At 40.3% G+C, this 23,996-nt stretch overlaps 1 protein-coding gene across 3 annotated transcripts in view; it reads left to right on the plus strand.

Moving 5' to 3' along the window:
* Window positions 1-10,061: 10,061 nt before the first annotated feature.
* MAP9 (microtubule associated protein 9) overlaps window positions 10,062-23,996 on the plus strand; it is a 33,316-nt gene continuing 19,381 nt past the window's right edge. For 2 of the 3 annotated variants that reach the window (XM_082837646.1, XM_082837647.1), the window contains exons 1-5: window positions 10,062-10,312; window positions 12,147-12,294; window positions 13,078-13,162; window positions 14,239-14,556; window positions 20,699-20,928. In XM_082837646.1, the coding sequence (XP_082693772.1) occupies window positions 12,220-12,294; window positions 13,078-13,162; window positions 14,239-14,556; window positions 20,699-20,928 (708 nt within the window). In that variant the 5' untranslated portion in view covers window positions 10,062-10,312; window positions 12,147-12,219. The remainder of the gene's footprint in view (window positions 10,313-12,146; window positions 12,295-13,077; window positions 13,163-14,238; window positions 14,557-20,698; window positions 20,929-23,996) is intronic. The other variant, XM_082837645.1, reaches the window with a different exon arrangement.

Raw genomic sequence — 23,996 nt, forward strand, 5'->3', positions numbered from 1 at the left:
TTTTGTTGCCTTTTATCTGTTTTCAAGATGGGAAAACAGGAACAAGGGAAGTATAGCTTATTACAAGGTGGGGTTGAATAAGTGGAGCAGCAAAATGCAAAGCAGCAAGAAGAGGGACCTACCATAGAGGGATATGATTTCCATTTTCAAGGCGCATTCATCCTATGCAGGGAGACAGCCTACCATAAAATTTGCCTAACAAAAAATATATTAACAGGTGGAAGGACTATCTCGCAGTTGGACAGCGGATTCCTGGGACTCGTTTCATTGCTGTCAAAGTTCCTTTCAAAAAGGTGAGTGAAACTTAATACCGTATTCTTCCAGAAATCTGAATTCACCATATAGAGCCCTGGCTCTCAACCCCGTCGTACTCCATTTTCCCTTTTTATAGCAAATACTTTTTAATACCTCTTTTGCTATCCACAAATGATATTCATAGATAAATACAACCTACTTTTCTACTTAATTAATAAAAAAAAAACCAATGGAATGCCCTAACTCTAAATAAAGAATAAAGTAATTTATAAGAAAGTAATATGTATCTCTGTATGTAAATGTCTGGGGATGACTATACTAGAAATAAAGAAATAGTCAGTTACTTGTACCATGAATGCAAAAAACTACTTGGAGCTGGCAATACTGCGGTAGGCAAAATTGATGTGGTCCCTGCCTTTTGGGAGTTTACAGTCAGGTTAGGAGACCAACATGAAATAAACAAACATAGAAGTAACTATATAGAAGTGACCTTATTTTCTTCCGTCTAATTGTACGTTTGTAAACTACGTTGTGCTAACTTGTATCTGTTCTTTATCCAAATAGTAATTGACTACTATTGTCCCATTTGTAATTATGTGGAAGTTTTCAGAATTGTAAATATATGCTTGTGGATTGAAACTTGGTTAGACTATTACTTTCTCAGATACGTTAAAGCTAGTGATCTTTTTACTCATTCATTCATTCATTCAATAATTCTGACCTTGCTGACTCAGTTTAGCCAGCTCAAATGGTTGTGAAGATTACTAACAGTGTATGTATGCCATCTGCTGATGGCAGATATCTGCTCCTTCCAGAATTTAGAAATTAGAGACAGGAGAAGATCGTGTAAGAGTAGGACGCGGAGATCACCTTCCTCCCCACGGATACATCAGAGATACATCTACACGTTGAACTGCTCCTATAGAACACCCACTGAACGCTGGCATAAGACCTCAGACCTCCCAAAAGGCAAGAAACTCCCCCAGGTACCTGGGTAGGGCAAAAGAAAAAAGAAAAAACAGAGACAAAAGAATAGGGATGGGACCTGCACCAGTCGGAGGGAGCTGTGAAGGAGGAAAGGTTTCCACACGCTAGAAGCCCCTTCGAGGGCAGAGACTGCAGGTGGTGGAGGGGGGAAGCTTCAGAGCCATGGAGGAGAGCACAGCAACAGGGGTGCGGAGGGCAAAACGGAGAGATTCCCACACAGAGGAGAGGTGCCGACCAGAACTTGCCAGCCCGATAGGCTTGTCTGCTCACCCGCCAGGACAGGCGTGGGCTAGTAGCTGAGGCTTGGGCTTCGGAGCTTACACCCCAGGGAGAGCACTGGGGTTGGTGGCGTGAACACAGCCTGAAGGGGTTAGTGCGCCAAGGCTAGCCGGGAGGGAGTCCGGGAAAAGTCTGCAGCAGCCGAAGAGGCAAGAGACTTATCCTTGCCTCTTTGTTTCCTGGTGCGCTACAAGAGGGGATTAAGAGCACCGCTTAGAGGAGCTCCAGAGACGGGTGCAAGCCGCGACTATCAGCGCGGACCCCAGAGACGGGCATTAGACGCTAAAGCTTCTGCTGCAGCCACCAAGAAGCCCGTGTGCGAGCACAGGTCACTATCCCCACCTCCCCTCCCAGGAGCTTCTGCAGCCCGCCACTGCCAGGGTCCCGTGATCCAGGGACAATTTCCCCTGGAGAACGCATGATGCGTCTCCGGCTGGTGCAACGTCACGCCGGCCTCTGCCGCTGCAGGCTCGCCCCGCATCCGTACCCCTCTGTCCCTGCAGCTTGAGTGAGCCAGATCCCCCGAATCAGCGGCTCCATTAACCCCGTCCTGTCTGAGTGAAGAACAGATTCCCTCAGGCGATCTACACGCAGAGGCGGGGCCAAATCCAAAGCTGAGCCCTGGGAGCTGTGTGAACAAAGAAGAGAAAGGGAAATTTCTCGCAGCAGCCTCAGAAGCAGCAGATTAAAGCTTCACAATCAACTTGATGTACCCTGCGTCTGTGGAATACCTGAATAGACAACGAATCATTCCAAATTGAGGAGGTGGACTTTGGGAGCAAGATAGATTATTTTTTTCCCTTTTCCTCTTTTTGTGAGTGTGTATGTATATGCTTCTGTGTGAGATTTTGTCTGTATAGCTTTGCTTTCACCATCTGTCCTAGGTGCAAAGTAACGTGAGGAAACCGTTGTAATGTAGCATTGCTAGTGGAATTTTAACCTTATTCAAAGAGACCGAAGAGTTTCCAAAGCCGATTCAACCTAATGTGTGAAGATTCTGAGATGTAGCATGCATCAGACTCCCCGATGGCCTTTGAAGAGCAGCTCGTAGGATACACATTTTACACATCCTTCACTGTCGGCGATGCTACTGTGCTCACTGAGGTGAGTGCAGGTTTCAAGTGCCTCTTGTTAATATGCCTGGTTGTGCCCTTAAGGGTGCCCGCGCACTTGACTTCCATTAGATCATCCACCTAAGGAGAGGGCTCGGCACGTAGAATTCCCTGCAGTCCCCAGGAAGCAAGCCCTACTCTCTGTGTAAGAGAGACAGGTCTCCCCAGGTAACACTAAAGACTCAGCCTTTCAAATGATTCCACCAGTGGTCACCGTTCCCAATGAAAGCTGCCTTCAGCAAAACTCCTCTGAGCAGCGCCAGGGCTCCACAGAGAGTGGCAATTTCTCCTTCTGTAACATTACCTTTTTCTCACCCACCAGGAAGCAAGGCCCCTCCCATGGCATTGCAAACAGGCTTTCTGCCTCAGGAAGAAAAGTCCTTCTCCTTGGCAGCTGGAATGCTTTTTCCTGTCCTTCTCAGTTAACTTCCACAGGGAGGAGGGTGTTCAGCTTAAGCTATATAACCAGCAGCGACCAAAGCCCTATACCTGAAGCTCTCCTTGCTTGAGGCCAAGCACGAAGTCCCTCTCCACTGAGGCCGTGGTCTTCTCAACCGTCCTCCTTCTGGCTAGGAAATCTCACATATATTTTACCAGTTGGATACCAGCCTTTCATGCAAATGAAAGGAATTCGCCTCTACTCACCCTAGGAAAGTAAACTGAGCACTTCTCGTCTTTCGGCTGAAGGCGAAGTGTATTTCAGAGCTCTGCAACTTTTTACCCACCCACCCAGCTTCCTCTGGTGGGGACTCCATGACAGAGACAGTACACCGTGAGCGAAATCCTGTTCGTCTCCATGTGACAGGACAACAATGTTTACTGCTCCGGAAACGGGCCTTTTTACATAGAGGAAACACTGTCTAGCCAACTCAGGCTTGCACCTCCTACCTGAAGGCAGCTATAAACTAACGAGAGGAGACCTTTGTAGTGCCGGCTTGCCGGGCGAATAGTAGCCTGTGTTGTTGTGACTGAGGAGTCTCACATGCCGAATCAGTACAGTGTGTGAAATTTCTAAAAGCGAGCACGCCTCCGAATCACCCATGACCTAAGGAGAGCAGCTCGCAGGATACAAATTTCACAGAGCGGTTGCTTCTACCGGGTACACGGAGATGAGTGCAGTTTTCAAGTGGCTCTTCACATCTTGCTTGGACTGTCGAGTTAACAGAGCTCCCCAGGTACTTGACTTCCACATGTTCATCCCCCAAAGGACAGAGTGCTGCTCCCTAGACTTTCTCTGCAATAGAGTGTATGCAAGCCGGAATTGTAGCCTTATTCCAAAGTGACCCAAGAGTTTCAAAAGCCAAATCGATACAATGTGTGAAATTCCTGAAATCTTGCTTGCATCAGACTCACCCTTGGCCTCTGGAGTGCAGTTCGTAGGATACTCATTTCACAGTCTTCACTCTAGACGCTTCTACCTTTTACGCTGAGACGAGTGCTGCTGCTTATCTTGCCTCGTTGTCCCTTTAACAGTGCTCCCCTTGCACTTGATCCTCCACCTAAGGTGATGGCTCTGCCCCTAGACTTTCTCTGCAGTATCCAGTAAGCAAGTCCTACTCTCCGTGTACGAGAGACAGGTCTAACCAGGCAACATTAAACTTGGCCCTTGCAAATGCTTCCACCAAACGGTCAACGTTCACAATGAAATCTACCCTCGGCAAAACTCCTCTGAGCATCACCAGGATTCCACGAACAGTGTGAATTTCTCCTTTTGTAATATTATCTTTTTCTCAGCCATCTGGAAGAGAAGGCCCTTCATATAGCGTTGAAGAAAGGGTTTCTGCTTCAGAAAGGAAGGTACTTCTTTGTGGCAGGTTGAAGGTTTTTCCCTACCATTCTAAGTTAAATACCACCGGGAGGAGGGTCTTCAGGTTAGGCCCTAGAAGCAGCAGCGACCAAAGCCCTATGCCTGCAGCTTTCCTGGCGTGATCCAAGCACGATAGTCCATCTCCACAGAGGTTGGTGTCTTCTCAACCATCCTTATTTTGGCTTGAAAACGCACATGTATTTTACCAGTAGGACACCAGCCTTTCAAAAAAAGTAAAATGCATTTGCCTGTAGTTACCCTCGGAAACTAAGCTGAGTGCTTTTTGTCATTCGGCTGAAATGAAGAGTATTGCAGAACTCTACAACCATTATCACACACTGCTCCCTCTGTGGATGACTCTTTGACAGAGACAGCACACAGTGCCCGTATTTCCCTTCTCAATTTGAAAAGACAAAAATGTTTTCTGGTTGGAATACAGATCTTTTAAGGCAGTGGAAACGCTTTCTAGCCGACTCACCCTTGCCCCTCTTACAGATATAAACTAACGTGAGGAAACCATCATTGTGTAGGCCTGCCAGAGGGGTTGTAGCCTTATTTGGAAGTGAGCGAAGAGTTTCAAAAGGTGAATGAATACAATGTGTGAAGTTTCTGAGATCTAGCATGCATCAGACTCACCCGTGGCCTTTGGAGAACAGCTCATAGGATACACATTTCACACAGCCTTCACTCTAGACGATTCTATCGTGTACGCTGAGATGAATGCATTTTTAAAGTGCCTCTTCTTAATTTGCCCGGTTGTCCCTTTAACAGGGCTCCCCATGCACTTGAAGTTCTTTTGATCATCCACCTAAGGAGAGGTATCTGCACCTAGTCTTTCCCTGCAGTACCCAGTAAGCAAGCCCTTCTCTCTGTGTAAGAGAGACAGGTCTAACCAAGTAACACTAAGGATTCGGCCTTTCAAATACTTCCACTAAACTGTCAACTTTCGCAATGAAAGCTGCCATTGGTAAAACTCCCCTGGGCACTGCTCGGTCTCCATGCACACTGCGATTTTTTCCTTCTGTAACATTACCTTTTTCTCACCCACCTGGAACACAAGGTCCTTCACATAGCATTGCAGAAAGGCTTTCTGCTTCAGAAAGGAAGCTACTTCTCTTTGGCTGGTTGTACGCTTTTCCCTCTCATTCTCAGTTAAATACCACAGGGAGGAAGGTGTTCCGTTTAGGCCATAGAAGCAGCAGATGCATGTCTTACACCTACAGCTCTTCTCTCGTTATCCAAGTGCGAAAGTGCGTCTCCACAGAGGTCAGTGTCTTCTCAGCCATCCTCTTTGTGGCTAGGTATACTCACATATGTTTTACCAGTAAGACATCAGCCTTTCATACAAACTTAAAGGCATTTGCCTCTCGTCACACTAGGAAACTAAGCTGAGCCCTTCTCGTCATTCGGCTGAAGACGAAGAGTATTTCAGAACTCTGCAACCATTTTCACACCCTGCTTCCTCTGGTGGTGACTCTTTGACAGAGACAGTACACCATTAATGAAATTCCTTTCGTCTCAGTTTGAGAGGACAAAAATATTTACTGGTTGGAATACGGGCCTTTTAATAGTGGAAATGCTTTCTAGCCAACTCAGGCTTGCATCTCTTACCTGAAGGCAGCTATAAACTAAGCTGAGGAAACTGTTGTAGTGCAGGCTGTCAGACGAATAGTAGCCTGTTTCTGGTGTGACCGAAGAGTTTCACGTGGTGAATCAATACAATGTGTGAAATTTCAGGTATCTATCATGCATCCGACTACCCATGGCTCGCACGATACAGATTTCACACAGTGGTTGCTTGTACCAGCTACCCTAAGACGAGTGCATTTTTCAAGTGACTCCTCTTATCTTGCTTGGCTGTCCCTTTAACAGGGCTCCCCATGCACTTGACTTCCATTTGATCATCCACCTAAGGAAAGGTCTCTGCACCTAGACTTTCTCTGCTATAGACAGTAAGTAAGCCCTACTCTCCATGGAAGAGAAACAGGTCTAACCCGGTAACCCAAAGCCTCTTCCTACGAATTGTTTTCACAAACGGTTTCACTTGCCATTTCATACCACCCTTGGCAGTGCTCAGCTGAACATCACCAGACCTCTAACTGCACTGGGTATTCCATCCTTCCTAATATTACTCTTCACTGAAACGTCCGTGCCTGGCCTTGGTACACATGGGTGTGAAGAAAGGCCTTGTACATAGGAGAGGAATCTGTTTCTGCTAGGAGGGGTGAAAACTTGTGTCTTAACCATTCTTGGTCAAATACCTTATGGAGAAGCATTTCAACTGTGGCCCATATACGTCTTGAAAAGACCAGTCCTTCCCCAATGCTTTCATCTCTTGGTCACTGGCCTAAGGTCAGTCTCCCAGTCTTTGGTATGTTCTCCCATTCCTCCTAGTAGCTTGCAAAAATCCGTATGTTTTACCCAGTAGGATGCAAGCCTTGCAACAGTCTTAAAGGCATTCATTTCTAGTCACCCTAGGAAATTAACCTAAGTTCGTCTCTTCATTTAGCTGGAGATGCAAGAATATTGCTGAGCTGAGGAACAATTCACGAAGTCCTACTTCCTTTGGGAATGATTTGTTTTGTTTTGTTTTTTTACAGAAAAAGTACATCATGCCTGAAACTCCTTTCCTCTCGCTTTCAGAAGACACATAGGATTACTGCACAGAACACAAGCCTGTTTAGGCAGTGGAAGTGCTTTCTCTCCAACTCACCTTTGCACCTCTTAGCTGAATGCAGTTGTAAACTAACATGGGGGGAAAAATCGCACTGTAGGTACTTGTTTGAATTACAGCTTCTGAGTTCGAATTATGAGGAATCATGCTTCTCTTGCTGTATTCATGTATGTCTGCTTAACAGCCCCAAAATACATACTGCTATATTTGACTAAAGATGGCCAGTGTAGTTCGTCATGTTTGTCTTTCTTCAAAATTCTGATATTCACCTTCTATAAGCTTCTTGCTGTTCTTCTCCCACAAATCGGCCCTGGTATTGATTGGTAAGTGCATTTGAATCTGGACTCTTTCTCCTATCCACTGCCAACACAGGCATTCAATGTTTAATGCAAATATAATCTTTATCAATTGACACCCAGAGGGATTTGCTTTTGTAGCATACTTCTCAAGATGTTAGACACGTGCTGTATGTTTTCAACCAGCACTGCCTGTGAGTACAAGATCAATTTTCTCTAACTGCCCGTCAGAAGACTTAACAATTTGCCTGTTCTTGTGAAGGCAGGGAAATTTTGAAGAAGAGTCACTTTTCATTTGCTTCTTGATCTGGAAGTGGAGCTTCTCACTCCCCTCCTTGCCCCTCAGATAGAACAGTGTTAGCCTCCATATTCATAGACCATTTCCTCTGCTTAAAATCCCTCCTTATCTCCTAAATTCATTAATCAACTTGAATTCACTTTCTCTGGGAAAACTCTTTAGAACCTCCAGGAAGAATTTTTCTCTCTTCAGAGCTTCTTACTTTGTATTCCTATAGAGAAATTCTCACAGTGTACAGTCATTATGTGTTTACCCAGCCTTCTAGCTCTCTCTAGTCTACAGGATCCCCGGGCAGGGACGTAGTCTGCTTTACCCTTGGAACTCACCAAATCTGACCCAAAATGTTATGGGTATACTTACTTATTGAATGAATGAATGAAGGCAAAGTTTGGAAATGAAAAGAGTAGTAAACTCAAAAAAGTTTGCTAGGCAAATACTTCTGTGGTCAAATACATATTAGAAAAGTGAAATATAGAGAAAATGTTACATAAGCTACTGAAATTTTGTGTGTTGGAGTGTTTTCATTTTCTTGAGTATCCATGAGCTTTTATAGGAATGTTCCAAAAATTATTTTTCAGCTTTAAATGCTATTTGTTTATTCTTGATTTCATTCATTCAACAGTTATTTATTGCAAACTGTACATCAGAAAACATGCTATTAATTCAGGTTTATATAATGTTATTAACATATTATTATACTGAAGCTACCTGAAAATATTAATAAAATGCATAATATTCTGCTGCTTAACGTAATAGTGGAAAGACATTGTGCCTTAGGGCTTGTGAGAAATTAACTAGTTCAGGTTAACTGTCTTATTTACTATAGCTACGTATGGCATAGCTTTTATATGCTGTATTAATTATTTTGAATTAAGTTAAAAATAAAATCTAGTGGGTTCTGTAAAAAAAAGATAGACTCTTTCCTTAAAGGCTCTTTTTATTAATATCTTTTTGAATTTTATTTTCTTAAGCCGTATCTAAGTGAAAACTATATTAGCCACATGGATGAAAAAAATGAACAGAGCATTTTGAATGAATATAACTATTTCAACATAAGCAAATTAGTACTTCACATATAAGGAAAATGTGGACATTGTCCTTTCCTTGTGGACACAGGTACTATGATGGAATCATATTTGTTGATTAATAACTTATATGGGTCAGAAAGTTAACAGTATGTGGTGAATGAAAAATCTTTGATGCAGACATCCAAAAATGTTTGAAAACATCAAAGTTAAGCAAATGTTGATCAAACTGAGTTTTTCAAACAAGGACAAGTTGCGCATAAACTGAACGTAGTATTTAAAAAATTGCACTGCACATATTGTTAAAAGCATAGGCTGTTTTTTTACACTAAATTTCGTATTTCTTGTTATGCACATTTGGTTTTTCAACACATTGATTTATTAAACTTATATCTCAATGTGATTTGTTTATAAATAATTGTTGAACAAGTGAAAATAAATTTCAGAGTCGGGGAAAAATACCGGCAACAAGTTTAATTACTTGTCAGTGAATAATAACTGCATTCAGACAATTTAGGATTGAGCTTCTTTTAAATTAAAAAAAAGTAGAAATCCTTGTTATTTTAAAGTCTTTAAAGAAAAGTATTTGTTTAAGGATTACCTATCCTAATTAAGTGGTGTTGATTTTGGTTACCTTATCAGCACACAGTCCTCTGCCTATTAGATCATTTTGTGGACTGGTTTGATTTTAGCCAGATTATCCACTGAGTACATATACAAAGCGGGGAACTTTACATTAAAGAAACACTCGGAATGGGTTTTCAGCTGTGTCGACAAGGGATGACTTCTATCCAGGCCCTTTGTGGCTGAGTTGCACAAAGAGAGTATCTAACATTGACAGAATGCAATCCCAGGCACTCTTCCAAGTATTCCATCTGCATGATTTCATTGAGTACTGACAGCAACGCTATTAAGGTGGCTATTAATATTATTATCTTTATTTATTTATTTTACAGAAGAGGAAACTGGGGTGTACAGACGTTAACTTGCACGATGTCACACGGACAGAGGGAGGTGCACCAGGATTCAAACGCGCAGTTTGACTCCTGAGCCTGCAAACGTCTCTGTCTTGCTATTCTGTCCCATCTGTCAGTGCACTAGTCCGTTAGTACACTACTACGATTCACAGAACTTCATGTCTGTAACAACTGTGGCAAAACGAACGATGGATGTGCTTTGTGCGGCTGAAGATCCTAACGCCACTGACAAGCGCCAGCTCTCAGCTCGCAGGTGGGAGCTGGACAGGTCCTGTCTCCTAGGTAATGACTGAAGCACAGGCGGCCTATAAAGCACCCTTCTCCCCAGACCCACAGGGCTGATGTCATTTCCTTCGTCTGGGCGGTCGCACCAGTGACACGGCGGGCTGTAGGGCGGTGTTAGGTACCCGAGAGACCTGCGGCGCGGTATGTCACTTCCTCCCGGAGACGCTGTTTCCTAGCAACCGCTTCCCACCTGCGTTCTTAGTACCGCCTCCTCGCTCGCTGCAGAGTTGGTCTCAGAGAGCAGCCAGGCGCAGGCCCAGGAGAGGGGCCAACAGCTGGTTCCTCCGGTCGCGGGGAGACATCCGCAGGAATGCAGAGTGAGTAAAGACCGCGGGACTTGGGGGTTGTGGAGAATCGGAGCGGAGGCGGCGCTCGGCTGTGCACCGACCTTGCTAGCGGCGGGTGCTTGGTCGGCGACACGGGGCAGAGCGGGCAGGGACAGGGCGCCACCTGGCCGGGCCGGAGCAGTCCCCCGCCCCGCGCTGCTGAGGGCGGCGGAGAGGGTGAGCAGCCTCCGCCTGGAACACTGGAAACGTCCACAGGACCATTTAACAGAGATTTTAATGCAGTCCATCGCAGAAGCTTCCTTTTTTTTTTTTTTTCCCTCGGTACGCGGGCCTCTCACTGTTGTGGCCTCTCACTGTTGTGGCCTCTCCCGTTGCGGAGCACAGGCTCCGGACGCGCAGGCTCAGCGGCCATGGCTCACGGGCCCAGCTGCTCCGCGGCATGTGGGATCTTTCCGGGCCGCGGCACGAACCCGTGTCCCCTGCATCGGCAGGCGGACTCTCAACCACTGCGCCACCAGGGAAGCCCGTCTTTTTGTTTTATCTAATAGTATTTAAACACTTGTGAGAGGGAAGAGTGGCTGGAAAAATATCACTATTTACAATCTTTTTCTTTCCCAGCACTGTATGTAAACTTTTTTAAAAAAATGGTGATGTTCTTAGTTATGTACACTAATTCCCCTACCTATGAACCTTCAAGTTGCGAACTTTAAAAGATTCGAACCTGCGTTCTCACGTCCAATCACGTACGTTAGTTCACGTGTATGGTGTACACTGTCACGTGTGTGCGTCCTCTACAAGTGGTTGTACTTTTGTGTACTTTACTGTACAGTACTGTATAGGGCACAGTAGTTCAGTATCTTTATTTCAAGCCCAGGATGCCCGGAAGCAAGAGGGTAGATAGAATTGAATGCAGCCAGGAAGCAGAACATGTGCCATCAACGTCAGGCATGAGTGAAATTGCAGCTTGCCCTCCGTCTCCTATTGCTGACAATCCTTCAACTCTGCCATCTCCCACCTCCTCTCCCTCCTCCAGTCAGTAACTCTTCTTGCCTGTTCACCTGATGCCGGCGCCTATATGCTAGTTGTTGTACTGTACTACTGTTGGGTACCTAGGCTAAATTTGTTGGACTTATGAACAAATTGGACTTACAAACACAATCTCGGAATGGAACTCATTGGTATGTAGGGGACTTCTGTACTTCAGGGGTCCCCAACCCCAGGCCGCAGACCCCTGTTAGGAAACAGGAACCGGACCGCACAGCAGTGGGTGAACGGAGGGCGAGTGAGCGAAGCTTCATCTGCCGCCCCCCATCGCTCCCCATCGCTTGCATTACTGCCCGAACAATTCCCCCCACCCACCATCTGTGGAAAAATTGTCTTCCACGAAACTGGTCCCTGGTGCCAAAAAGGTTGGGGAACGTTGCTGTACTTTATGCTGACAGTCGTCTTCTTGGTAGCCTTTTAAATAAGTATGGCTGCTTTGTAGGCTATATTATACTTTTCGAATGGAAGAGAGGTGAAAAAGTTTCTATTTTAATTGGCAACAACCTATTGCACTCATTATTTAAATGAGTGCAATAATTGTAAAACTTATTTAGGATAATAAAATAATTGTAGAAATATTTTTGGATAACTTCAGTTTGAATTTTATTTTTCTGAAAACAAGTTTGATAGTAGAATTTGCTTTTTCTTTACAAAAACTCTGTTTATTACTTTGCTACTTAAAAGTGAAGATATAGTTCAATGTTCATATGATGCTTTTCTGGTTTTTGTTTGGCTTTGGGGGCAGGGAGGGAGTACTAAGTGTAGTAATGGAAATTCTCAAGCATGCAAAAAAGTCTGATTTGTTTTTTATATATTTCAGCCACCATGAGAGGTTGAATTATCCCTATCATTTGTTAGCCATTTTATAAAATTAGAGAATTAAAATAAACACTATGTCTGATGAAGTTTTTAGCACAACTTTGGCATATACAAAGAGTCCAAAAGTCACCAAAAGAACTACTTTCCAGGTAAAGTATTTTTATTTTGAATAATTTTAAAAGGTAAACACTGTATTGGGAATATTGGACTTCTGTTCAATACAACAGTTCTGTTCAATACAACAGTTCAATACAACAGTTCTGTTCAATACAACAGTCCTATGTAAAGCTGGAGTAAATCTATGTTTCTTTTGAAATTTTTCAGATGATTGTATTTGGGCTCCAGTATTACCAACTCTTCTGTGTGGCTTTAAGACTACCAAACTAAACTCAATACTAGGTTCTTAGTATATTAAAAGTTAAATTAGCTTTTAAAAGTTGAATAGCAGCTTCTAATTGCCATTTTCATATAAAAAATGTTCCCCCCCGCCCCCCCGGTGTAACACTATAACATTTAGGCTTTCTCTGTCCAGTCACTACAGTTTTGAACTCAGCCTCTAAATTTGCAGTATTGATTACATCTGTTAACAGCAATACACTGAAACAAAAGATCATAAAGAATACCAGTTTCTTCCATAATGCCAATTTATAATGAACCCTAAGTTGAGTCCTTCAATTCATTTGCTTGGTGTTGTCTGTCTTCTTTAATTTAACCCAAAGCTCCATGAGGAAAGGAATTGTCTGTGATGTTCTGCATTGAGTCTTAAGGGTTGGGTGCATGGCATAAGGTAGGCTTTCAGTGAATATCTGTTAAATGAATGAAACCTAAGTTTTAAGGCAGTTATTAATCAAGCATTATTTGTTTAAAGAATTAATTCAATATATGAGACCTCCACATTTGGGTAGAAATTGATTTCAGTTATCTCATTTCAGGATGAACTAATAAAAGCAATTACAGCTCGCTCAGCCAGACAAAGAAGTTCTGAATACTCAGATGACTTTGACAGTGATGAGATTGGTATGTGAGAACATGGGAAAGTAAACCACTTCTCTTATTTTTGCTTCTTTAGTTAGGTTTAGCCCAACCCTGAAAAAAATCACTATGTTAAAATAATACCTATGAATTCACAGGTTTTAGATCTCCAACTTTTTAATGAATAAAAAGCCACTCTTAATTTTAAAGAAGTTGTATGATTGTCCTTGGTTTTTTTCTGAATATGCGTATGAAAATAAAATTTAACTGACAGCAGATTTGCTTGTTTGTGGTAAACCATATTGGAGATAACAAGTTCATCTTTAAGGTCAACCCTATGAGGTAATAACTAGGGCCCATAGAACTAAACTTTGTGCACGTTAGGATCACTTTTATAATGCTTTTTATAAATCAAGGGTTTTTTGGCTATGAAAGGGAATCAGTTTAAAAAACCCAATATATCAGTATTGTATGGTTAATTTGGTTTCTTTGGATTATGTAAAATATTAATATTTTACATTTCAGGATAAACATACAAAATTCTAAACTTGAAATTCAGTGTTTTATACTTTCAGTGAATAACTCTCAATGTTCTCTGTAAAAGTAATCAGAACAATAGTTAAATCATTGCTTTATAGTTCGGTTAAGCATTCTTTATTATTCTTCTCATAGTAAAATCTAATACTGTGGTATGGATGGAATTGCATTTCCAAAATTTTTATGAAAAAACATTATTAGCAAATTCTTCCATTTACAAATATTGTTGGTTTTATGAAGTTTTTGATAAACAAAAGAAAAGCTTTACAGTCCAAAATCTAATTTAAATGTCCCTGGCTGATTATTACTTTGAAGAAATTTTGAAGGAGTTTTCTCAGAGCAAGCACAGTGCTTGGCTTGACAAACTATTCATACTCGATAAGTATGTTTTGAATAAATTAATGAAACTGAAATTTTTATTTTATTTTATTTAAAACCTGCCAAAGTTCGCTGTTTTTTAGGGCTGCAAATCTATTCACAGTTGTAAATTCATTTCCAGTCTTTAAGGTAATCTTTTTGATTGATGTAATCTTTAAAACTTTAAAATACACTATTGAAAATATTTTTTCTCTTCTGTTTTTCAGTTTCCTTAGGTGATTTTTCTGACACCTCAGTAGATGAAAATTCAGTTAAGAAAAAGATTAATGATTTTCATATATCAGATGATGAAGAAAAGAATTCTCCAAAACTGTCTTTTTTGAAAACCAAGAAATCAATCAATGATGTGAGGAAAGATGAGCCAGTAGTCTCTATCAAAAATGATGAGATGGCACCTGATGGTGGTAAAGGCATGATTGTAAATCCCTTATCTGAATCTCAAAATAAACAACAAGAAGTTGAAAAAGAGAAAATTAAAATGGAAACGAAACCTAGAATTCTTCCAATCAAAAGCGCATCTTCAGGTAATTTGTTAGGTTACTGTAATTGCATTTCTTGAAAATTTATTTTAAGATAATCACAAAATACTTTTATATGGTAGCTAATAGATTTTTTAAATTATTTATTTATTTATTATTTATATTTGGCTGCGTTGGGTCTTCGTTGCCGCTCACAGGCTTTCTCTAGTTGTGGAGAGCAGGAGCTACTTTTCCTCGCAGTGCGCAGGCTTCTCACTGCAGTGGCTTCTCTTGTTGTGGAGCATGGGCTCTAGGCGCGCGGGCTTCAGTAGTTGTGCTGCATGGGTTCAGTAGCTGTGGCTCACGGGCTTTAGAGCACAGGCTCAGTAGTTGTGGTGCATGGGCTTAGTTGCTCCGTGGCATGTGGGATCTTCCCAGACCAGGGATCAAACCCGTGTCCCCCACATTGGCAGGCGGATTCTTAACCACTGCATATGGTGGCTAGTAGATATTTAAGAAAAAAAAATCAGACTTAACCTTTCAATTTTACAGATATAAATAAAAATAATAGAACTGTAGAGAAAAACCATAATTCTGATGTCCAGTTGTACGTTCAGTTTTATATCTCTGCTGGTGCCTGATAGCTGGCCAAAGTACCTTCAGTTATCCACAGCTGTGGCTCCAAAGCTCCTGGGTCCAACCGTGCTTAGGCCTGTGAGCTCCAATTTTGTTTTTAGCAGTGGAACTACAATGGAATCCTTTCTAATCCATTTCACACTCCAGACATCAGGGTTATAGCAGCATTGGGTCTAGTCCTTAAAACAATAATCATTTCCATACAGCCATTTGCCAGAATATTTGTTTGGCATTTGTATATTTGAAGGGGGTGGTGGGGGTAGGTGTTGTTGCTGTCATTGTTTAAGCCTCCAGATTTTCCTTAAGAAAAGAGAATCTCCATTTGGTTTCTCTGTTCCTCAGGAAAATCCACTAAAATTCAATTTTCTGTGGGGATGTTCCTGGTGTGATTACAGTAGTTTCTTCACAGTTCTACTGAGCTCTGTGCATAGTGCAGCAGAGATGGAGTGAAGCAGGCACCAACTGCTGTGACATCCCCTGGGCTGTCACGCAGAAACAAGGGCATAGAAGTTTAAGGATTTGGAGTCTTCCAGTCTTTTTATGTTCTATAGAAAAAATAGTAGTTGATGCTAACCTTCACAAAAACCTCTTTCCTTCATATCATCATTAAATATGGTACTGGTAAGTATTTCATACTTTACATAATAGCACTGGTAACCTTAGGCAAAGCTATATTTCAGACACTCCTTTTTCCACCCCCACAATTCCTTCCACTTTCAAATGAGGAGAAGATAAAGCAAGCAGGGATACTAGGGGAAAAGCTACTGCAAGTTAATTATGTGTGACCTCAGCCGTAGGGTAAGCCTCACTGTCTTCATGAGGAGGGGGAGGAAACCTGCTCTCCTTTCCTACAGAATTGTTTTAAGAATCTACTGAAGTATGTCTCAAACTATAAACTTCTACAAAAGTGTAAGCACAAGGGGGAGGAAACCTGCTCTCCTTTCCTACAGAATTGTTTTAAGAATCTACTGAAGTATGTCTCAAACTATAAACTTCTACAAAAGTGTAAGCACAAGGCCTAATGAAACACAATTAACTTGCTAAAATGTACCTTCCCAGTGTACTGAGTAAAATCAAAAATGGAGAGAAGGGAAATGTAATCAAAGAGTGAATAATCCATTACATCACCATTTCCCAAAGTATGTTCCACAGTTTGTTCATTGGTATTGAGGGGAAAACACAGAGTTATAGGAATTTTAAACCAATTTCTTTATGAACTTCTTGGAACTGTTAATAAAGACATATGCACGGTGAATCTTCAGGAAAGAATATGCAGTGTTTCCTAGTCTTAGTTGAGTTTAAAAACCTATTTTTATGGATTACGTTTATCCTATTTGTCCTGATTCTAAAAAGCTTTTCATTAGGTTAATAAGAAAATGTGAGCATATTATAGAAGCTAAAAATTAGTCTGATATAGATAGAAGTATATAATTAGAACTTTATGGTAGATAATCAGCAATAATCCACCCATTTAATATCTTTTTTAAAACCTGTGACAAATTATAAAATAACTAGAGAAATACTGTATTTTGACCACAAGATAGCTCAGGATTCTAAATGTGCAATACTGTATTTTTAAACAATCATTAACCATTTGCAATTCAGTATATGTAGGATAAAAAAATTACCAAAACAAGTAATCATTTACATTTGATTGTAAAATAAAACATTTTGATAATGTAGAGATGTATTTTTTTTTCTTTCTGAAAACTTGATGATGCTTCTGGAAGTGGAATTTTGGTATAAAATATATTAAAATCATTATTCCTAGGTTATTCAAGTTGAAGAAAAAACTTGAGGCTGCTGGTTAGTGCCTGGCATGTAGAATTCATTAAGTATTTGAATGTTTAAATGAATAATTCATTCATTAAAGAAGGAAAGTGGTTAATGAGCTTAGCTTTATCCTTCTCTAAATTTTTAGACTTTTTTTCTTATAGAGTTTAGAACTTAATATTTTTAATGTGAGATATTGCTGAGTATCACTTAATGCTTTATAAAAATATTAGAACCTGAAAGTTTCCTTTGTTCTTGCTTGTCTGCTGTAACTAGTACAATAATCAAACTCTTTCACTTTTATCAGGTAGTGGTCACATTGGTAGTGATTGTAGAAAGTAATTTTTACAGGTTATGCTGTTTTTATTTTAACTTTAAAGCAGGAGAACCTTGACTACATTAGCATTGGAGTCTGGGTGCTCCTGCTTTAATCCCACAAACTAGAGTTTATGACTATGGGCACATGACCTCTTTGTTCCTCATTTTATTTACCTGTAAAATGGAGACAAATTTGAACCACCACTAGGGGTTTGAGGCAATTAAATTAAATTCATGTATTTGAAGTGCTTAGAGCAATCTTGGCATAAATTAAGTACTCTATAAATGCTTTTACTATTCATTTTATTATTCAGCATTTGTTCATAAGCAGATCATCTTATTTATCCCACATATTTATTGTGGGTACGATATGTTTCACTGTTACAAGCACTGTGATAGTAGCTATCACTGTGGCATTACAAAGACTTAGTACCAATCCTCCAACACTGTCTTAGGCCGTTCGGGCTGCTGTAACTGAATACCACAGACTGGGTAGATTATCACCAACAGAAACCTATTTCTTACAGTTCTGGAGGCTGGAAGTCTGAAATCACAGGGCTCACATGGTTGGATAGGGCCCTCTTCTGGGTTGCAGGCTTCTCATTGTATCTTTATGTGGTGCAAAGGGCAAAGGAACTTTGTAGAGCATTATTTTAAGGGCATTAATCCCATTCATGAAGATTTTACCCTCATGACTTAATCACCTTCCAAAGGCCTCACCTCCTAATACGTCACTTTTGGGGTTAAGATTTCAACATAAGAATTGGGTGGAGACACAAACATTCAGACCGTAGCAAAGACTTTACAATTTGGTGGGAAGGTATATAAAAGGTATAGTAAGAACAGAGGAAAGTGGGCATCTAAATTTACCTGAGGGCATCAGGGAAGGCTTCCTAGAGGAGCTGGTGTCAATAGCTATAACTGACAAATAATAATACCTGTAGTCAGGACTCTCAAATGCAAATGACCCAATTCAAACATCAGTGGAAAGAGTTTATCCCTGTGTTGAGCATGGATGTCAGAAGTCCTTGCTTTAGGTGTGATTAAGTGTAGAGAATCGGTATTTCTATATCATCAGGATTCTCTCTTTTTACTTTTGTCCTCCCTCCCTGACCCTCTCATTCTCTCCTCCTGCACTGTCACTGCCCCATTAATTCCATCCCTTGGTCCATTTTTCTGTCATTTGGTTTCTTTGTCTCAGACAGCTCTTCACTTGGCAGCAGAGAATGCCACTAGTGGTCTCTAAATCACATCCTTCCAGCTCCATGGCCTTAAAGGCATATCCACCAACTCCAAGTAGAAAAATCCTGACCTCCTGACGGCCTGCTGTGGTCAGGGGAAATGAAGTTTCTGTGATAAGCTGCACAGGAAGGAGAGGGCTACATCACATGCCCATCATTCTCACTGAGATATGGAGGAGATATTTATTAACCCACAGAATCACATGGATAGAAAGGAAGAGAGGATACCCAAAAAGAAAACAGAGTGGTGGACAAACCAGAACAGGAAATGTCTATACAATCATTGATATTCATTGAGCACTTCCCATGTGTCAGGCACTGTGTTGTGTGCTTTGTATGTATTATCTTACTCAAGTCCCATGAGAACTTTAGCAAATCTTAGCTAATTCTACCTATAGGAAAACTGGGGTGTGTGACGGTTATCTGATTCGTGTAAGTTTACAATGCTAATAAGTGTCAGAACAAGATTCAAATATGAAATATCTGAAATAGGCAACCCCATACAGAGAGTGGGTAGAATGGTGGTTATGAGGGGCTGGAGGGAGAGAGAAATGGGAGTTGCTAGTCAACAGATGTAAAGTTTCAGTTATGCAAGATGAATAAGTTTTAGAGCTCTGCCTTTTGGCATTGTGCCTTTAGTTAATAATACTGTAATATGCACTTGAAAATTTGTTAAGAGGATGGATCTCCTATTAAGTGTTATTACCACAATAAAAAAAAATGACTCAAAACCAGGCATTATACAATATTCTGCTTAAACTGAGGTTCCAAAGACAGGCAAGCATTTTTCAGGAGGAGAAACAGGAAGTGGACATCCTAGGCAGAGGGAGAGCTTGGGTGGCAAGCTCTGGTGGCAGGAGGCATGTGGCACAGCTGCAGAAGGACAGTGAGCCCAGCATTTCAGGACAGATTACTAAGTGGGTATGTCAGTGATGAGGCAGCACAGGTAGCCAGAGACAAAACCATGAAACATTTTATATTGTTCAGAGTCAATGAGCTTTTTATTCTGTAAGACTGGCTGATGGGGAGCCATTGAAAAATTTTGTGGAGAGGAGTGATGTGATCTGATTTGTGTTTTATAAATATCACTGAGGCAGTAATCTAGGCAAGAGTGGATGAGGAACTGAGAGTGGGGATGTAGAAAGTGGGATAAATGAGAGAGAAATTTAGCAAGTAGAATGAATGTATTTTGATTCTTTGGATTTTGAGGGAGGAATCTAAGATGACTCTTGGATTTTGGATTGGACATTTGACCAGAGTTTAGGACATACCTAAAATTGGTAATGAAACATTTATAGTGGTTCCAATTACCTATGGTTGTAGAATCTTCTAGCAGGATTTATAACTCGACTTATAGATAAAAAGGATAAAGGTATTAATTAGTTCAGTTTTGAAGTTTCATCAGAAGAATACATTGGTAGAACAATGGAGAGATGGATATGTATAACAGGGAAAATTTAGGGAAAAGTTCATGGAAAATGTTTCTTACCATGTTTTGAGGGCTGGAAGTATACCAGCATTAGATTGTGTTTTAAACTTAGAAGTGATGAAATAGTAACTGAGAAATTTTAATAACTGCTGGAGAGGTTTTATGGACTCAGAGAACAGCAGCTCACAAGTTATCCAGTTGTCTGTTCCTCCTTCCAGGGACATTTGGCTCTTCTACTCCCTGTACTGACATCATCTTTATACTTGTAACAGCACTTACCTTTGTCTTATAATTTTATTTGTTCAGAATCGGCTCCTTTCCCAACCTCTAAAATCCTTGGACAGGGCCATTGCCAGTGTCTTGATTCTGAGGTCCATTAATGTGAGTGATGTGTATGGGGCCTGGCAGCAGATACTCAATAAAGGTTTTGATGGATGAACTGCCTCATTTTATAAAGGCTGAAACTGAAGCAGTTTGGTTTTGTTTGTTAAAAAAAAAAATTTTTTTAATACTATGAGAGTTGATGAGTTTACTCACAAAAATGAAGTATACTAGTTACTTCCAGGATGGCAGCCATTAAAAAAAAATTATTTGATTATGAACTATCGCCTACTTGTACTTTCTGGAGTTCTGTGTAGAGAAGGGTGTGGGCTTCTTCTAGACTCTCCAGGATAGAAAGCCAAGGTGCTTGGGCACAGGAGGGAAGTGTGGTGGCACCTGCAGTGTAGGAGAAGCCATTGGCATTTTAAAAATGTATTTTTTAGTGTATTAAATTTTATTTAATGCATTAAAACATTGTATTTTTCTGCAGAAAATAACAGCAGCCTTGAAGCAGACAACCACTTTAAGCCTTCACCTCGGCCAAGGAGCATGTTGAAAAAGCACAGCCACAGGGAAGAGAAAGACAGGCTAGGAGAAGACAAAGACACTGCCCTCCATGAAGAATTAGAGGCATATTCTGCACCTTCATTCCTCCTGAGGCTGAATGGCAGACAACCAGAAGCTGAGAAAAATGCATTCTCTGAAAACCTTGACCCTGAGGTTAGTGCTACTGCTAAACTGTGTTTCTAATTCAGGTTTTTGCATCTGATTATGAGAGAAAGAATATTTGTGTGTGAGCGTGCATGTGTGTGTGTGTTACATGATTTCTTCAGCAATTGATAAGGAAATAATTTTAAGTTTTTAAAAATATATTTTATTGGATCTAAAACTCAATTGTAAGATATAGCAAAAATACAGCATTATTTTATGTACTGCTAAGAAAGAAGAAAACTGCTAAACTGTAACATATGATGCATCCAATTTCAGAGAAAGTAAAATGTGAAAAAAACTTGCCTTTTTGAATCTATGCAACACTTTAATTGCAAGAGTTTTTATTTACATATCTTTGAATTGTATAATTTATGGCCAATGTCATTTTATTCATTTGGTTTTAATCACTCAACAAATGTGTACTGAATGTTCACGGCACAGTCCTATATTTTTTGGGATATACCAGAAGGGATGTAGATGTGATCCTTCAGGACTTCATCAGGAGTTTACTGTGTATTGTTATTAGGGAAGAACACTTGGCCGCCTGTCTTTACATTTCACTATGGTTAGAGAAGTTCCACCTCACATTTCAGAAGGGATAAGTATGGGAAGAACATTCCTCCTCCACAATCTGCTTGAGCAGATCAGAGAAAAGGAACTAAACAGTACTGGCTAAGCTTCTTTCTTCTTCTCCTGACTCCTCTGTGTTACTGATGTGAGAAAAGATCTGCTCCCTGGGAGGTGGTACAAAGGCAGACAGAGGAAGTCCTTTGTATCACAACTAAACAGAAGAATCTCTCCAATTCAGGTCAGAAGTATGAGCACAGTAGGCTCTGAGTCCACTCTTATCCTGTAGGTTAGCTTTACCAGAAAAGCTGGCAATTTGATATAAGTCTGCCTGGCTTCAATGTGCTATGTCCTAATTTGTTCTGAAAATCAGGTGAAGAGAGGGTGTTATCAAAACCAAACAATTATTTTATGTTTAATAAAATCATCTGGTCAAGTGGATATTGTGTTAGTTCACTGTAGCTGCTGTAACAAATTGCCACAAACTAGATGACTTAAAACAACAGAAGTTCTCTCAGTTCTGGAGGTCAGAAATCTAATATCAGGGTGTGAACAGGGCTATGTTCCCTCTGAAGGCTCTAGGGAAGAATCCTTCTTTGCTTCTTCCAGTTTCTGGTGGTTGTCAGAAATCTTTGGTGGTCCTTGGCTTGTAGCTGCATCACTCCAGTCCTTGCCTCCGTCAACCCATGGTCTTCTTCCCTGGGTCTCTGTGTCTTCCCTCACTTTTGTCTAAAACAAGACACCAGTCATTTGATTTAGGGTCTGCCCTACTCCAGTAGATTCTCATCTTAACTAATTCCATCTGCAAACACCTTATTTTCAAATAAGATCACGTTCGGAGATTTGGAGTAGACATGAATTTTGAAGGAACACTATTCAAACTGGTAGTGATACCTAACTTTAATTGCTCTTTGTGATGTATTCTATATCCCTTGATTAAAGAAAGAAGTATTCCTAAACTTTTTAAAGTAACATTATATTATGACAGAAAATTTAATTGAAAAATATCTACCCATAATCCCATCACCTAATGACAACTATATTCATTATTCTTACTCCACTTTTGGGCTGTTTTTCTGTACTTGTTTTTATAATATTTGTCATCTTAACATTCACAATGTTTTGTATCATGCTTTTTGGTTTAATCTCTTAACATTAGGTCATGACATGTTTCCATGTTGCTGGGACTCTTGAGACTATGTTCACCTTAATGACTATAACATAGCCCATATTGTAGAGCTATTATCTTTGTTGGGTATATTAGATACTGCTGTTTTTAATAGTCTAAATTTTCCTTATTCCTCATTATAAAGTTTTCCTGACCATGCTCTGAATCTTCTTTAAGCCCACATTTTCAGGGATTTCCCATTTATTTTTTGTCCAACCCTTCTCTCTCCTATGTCTATAATCTTTGGCTCCGGAAGAGTCTATTTTCATCCACATTCAACAATGCTGAAGCCTCTTTAACTTTGTATAAGCTTTCACATGACACTGTACTTCTCTCCCTATTGCCTTACCTTCCTGCAAATGTCACAGCTGGGTATCGAAAGGGTGACATTTTCTTTCTCGCTACAACCTCACTTCCCACCTTTCATTTGTGTATGCATGTGTGTGTGTGTTTGTGTGTGTGTGTGTGTGTGTGTGTGTGTATGATGATATATATCTATGTTTATATGTTAAATTAACTCATTATTCCTAGGATAAAATCTAGTCCATCATAGTAGACTATTTTTGTGTGGGATTTGATTTTTTAATATTTTGTTAAGACTTCTACATCAATATTTATGGAAGTTGACTATAATTTTTTCCTTATAATGTTGTTATCAGGTGTGAGTATCATATGAATTGGGGAGTGTCTCTTCCTCCTTTATTTTCTAAAAGTTTGTTTGGTATGAAACCAAAAGTTTAGTATCATTTTCCCCTTAATTGAGAGAATTCACCAGCGAAATTATCTGGGCCTAGAATTTTCTTTGTGGAGAGGTCTTTGACACGAAGTTTGATTTTTTGGGGGTGGGGGGGCGTAAATATTTGGTATCCAGATTTTCTCATCAGTTTGGTAATTTATGTCTATTTAGAAATTTATCCACTTTATCTGAGATGTTGAATTTATAAAGTTGGTTGTGATATTCCCTTATCCTTTTGATGATGGTAAAATTATGACATTCCATCTTTCATTTCTAATATGTAGTTTGTGTTTTCTGTCTTTCTTGTTAAATTTTGATAGGCATTGCTCAGTTCTGTTAAAACTTTAACTCTGTTAAAAGAACCAGTGTTGGCTTTGTTAGCTTTCTCTGTTGTTTGTTTCCAATTTCATTGATTTTCACTCTTTATTATTTCTTTCTTTTATTTTCTTTGGGTTTAATTTGCTTACCTTTAAGTTAGAAAATGTGTCCATCCATTTTAAGCTTTTCATCCTTTCTATCAAAACCTTTGAAAACTATAAATTTTCCTCTAATGCACTGATTAGCAGCACTCAATTTTTTTGATGCCATTTATTTTCATTATCATTC

The sequence above is a fragment of the Leucopleurus acutus genome, assembly GCF_964270905.1.
Source record: "Leucopleurus acutus genome assembly, chromosome: 4".
Taxonomy (NCBI): domain Eukaryota; kingdom Metazoa; phylum Chordata; class Mammalia; order Artiodactyla; family Delphinidae; genus Leucopleurus; species Leucopleurus acutus.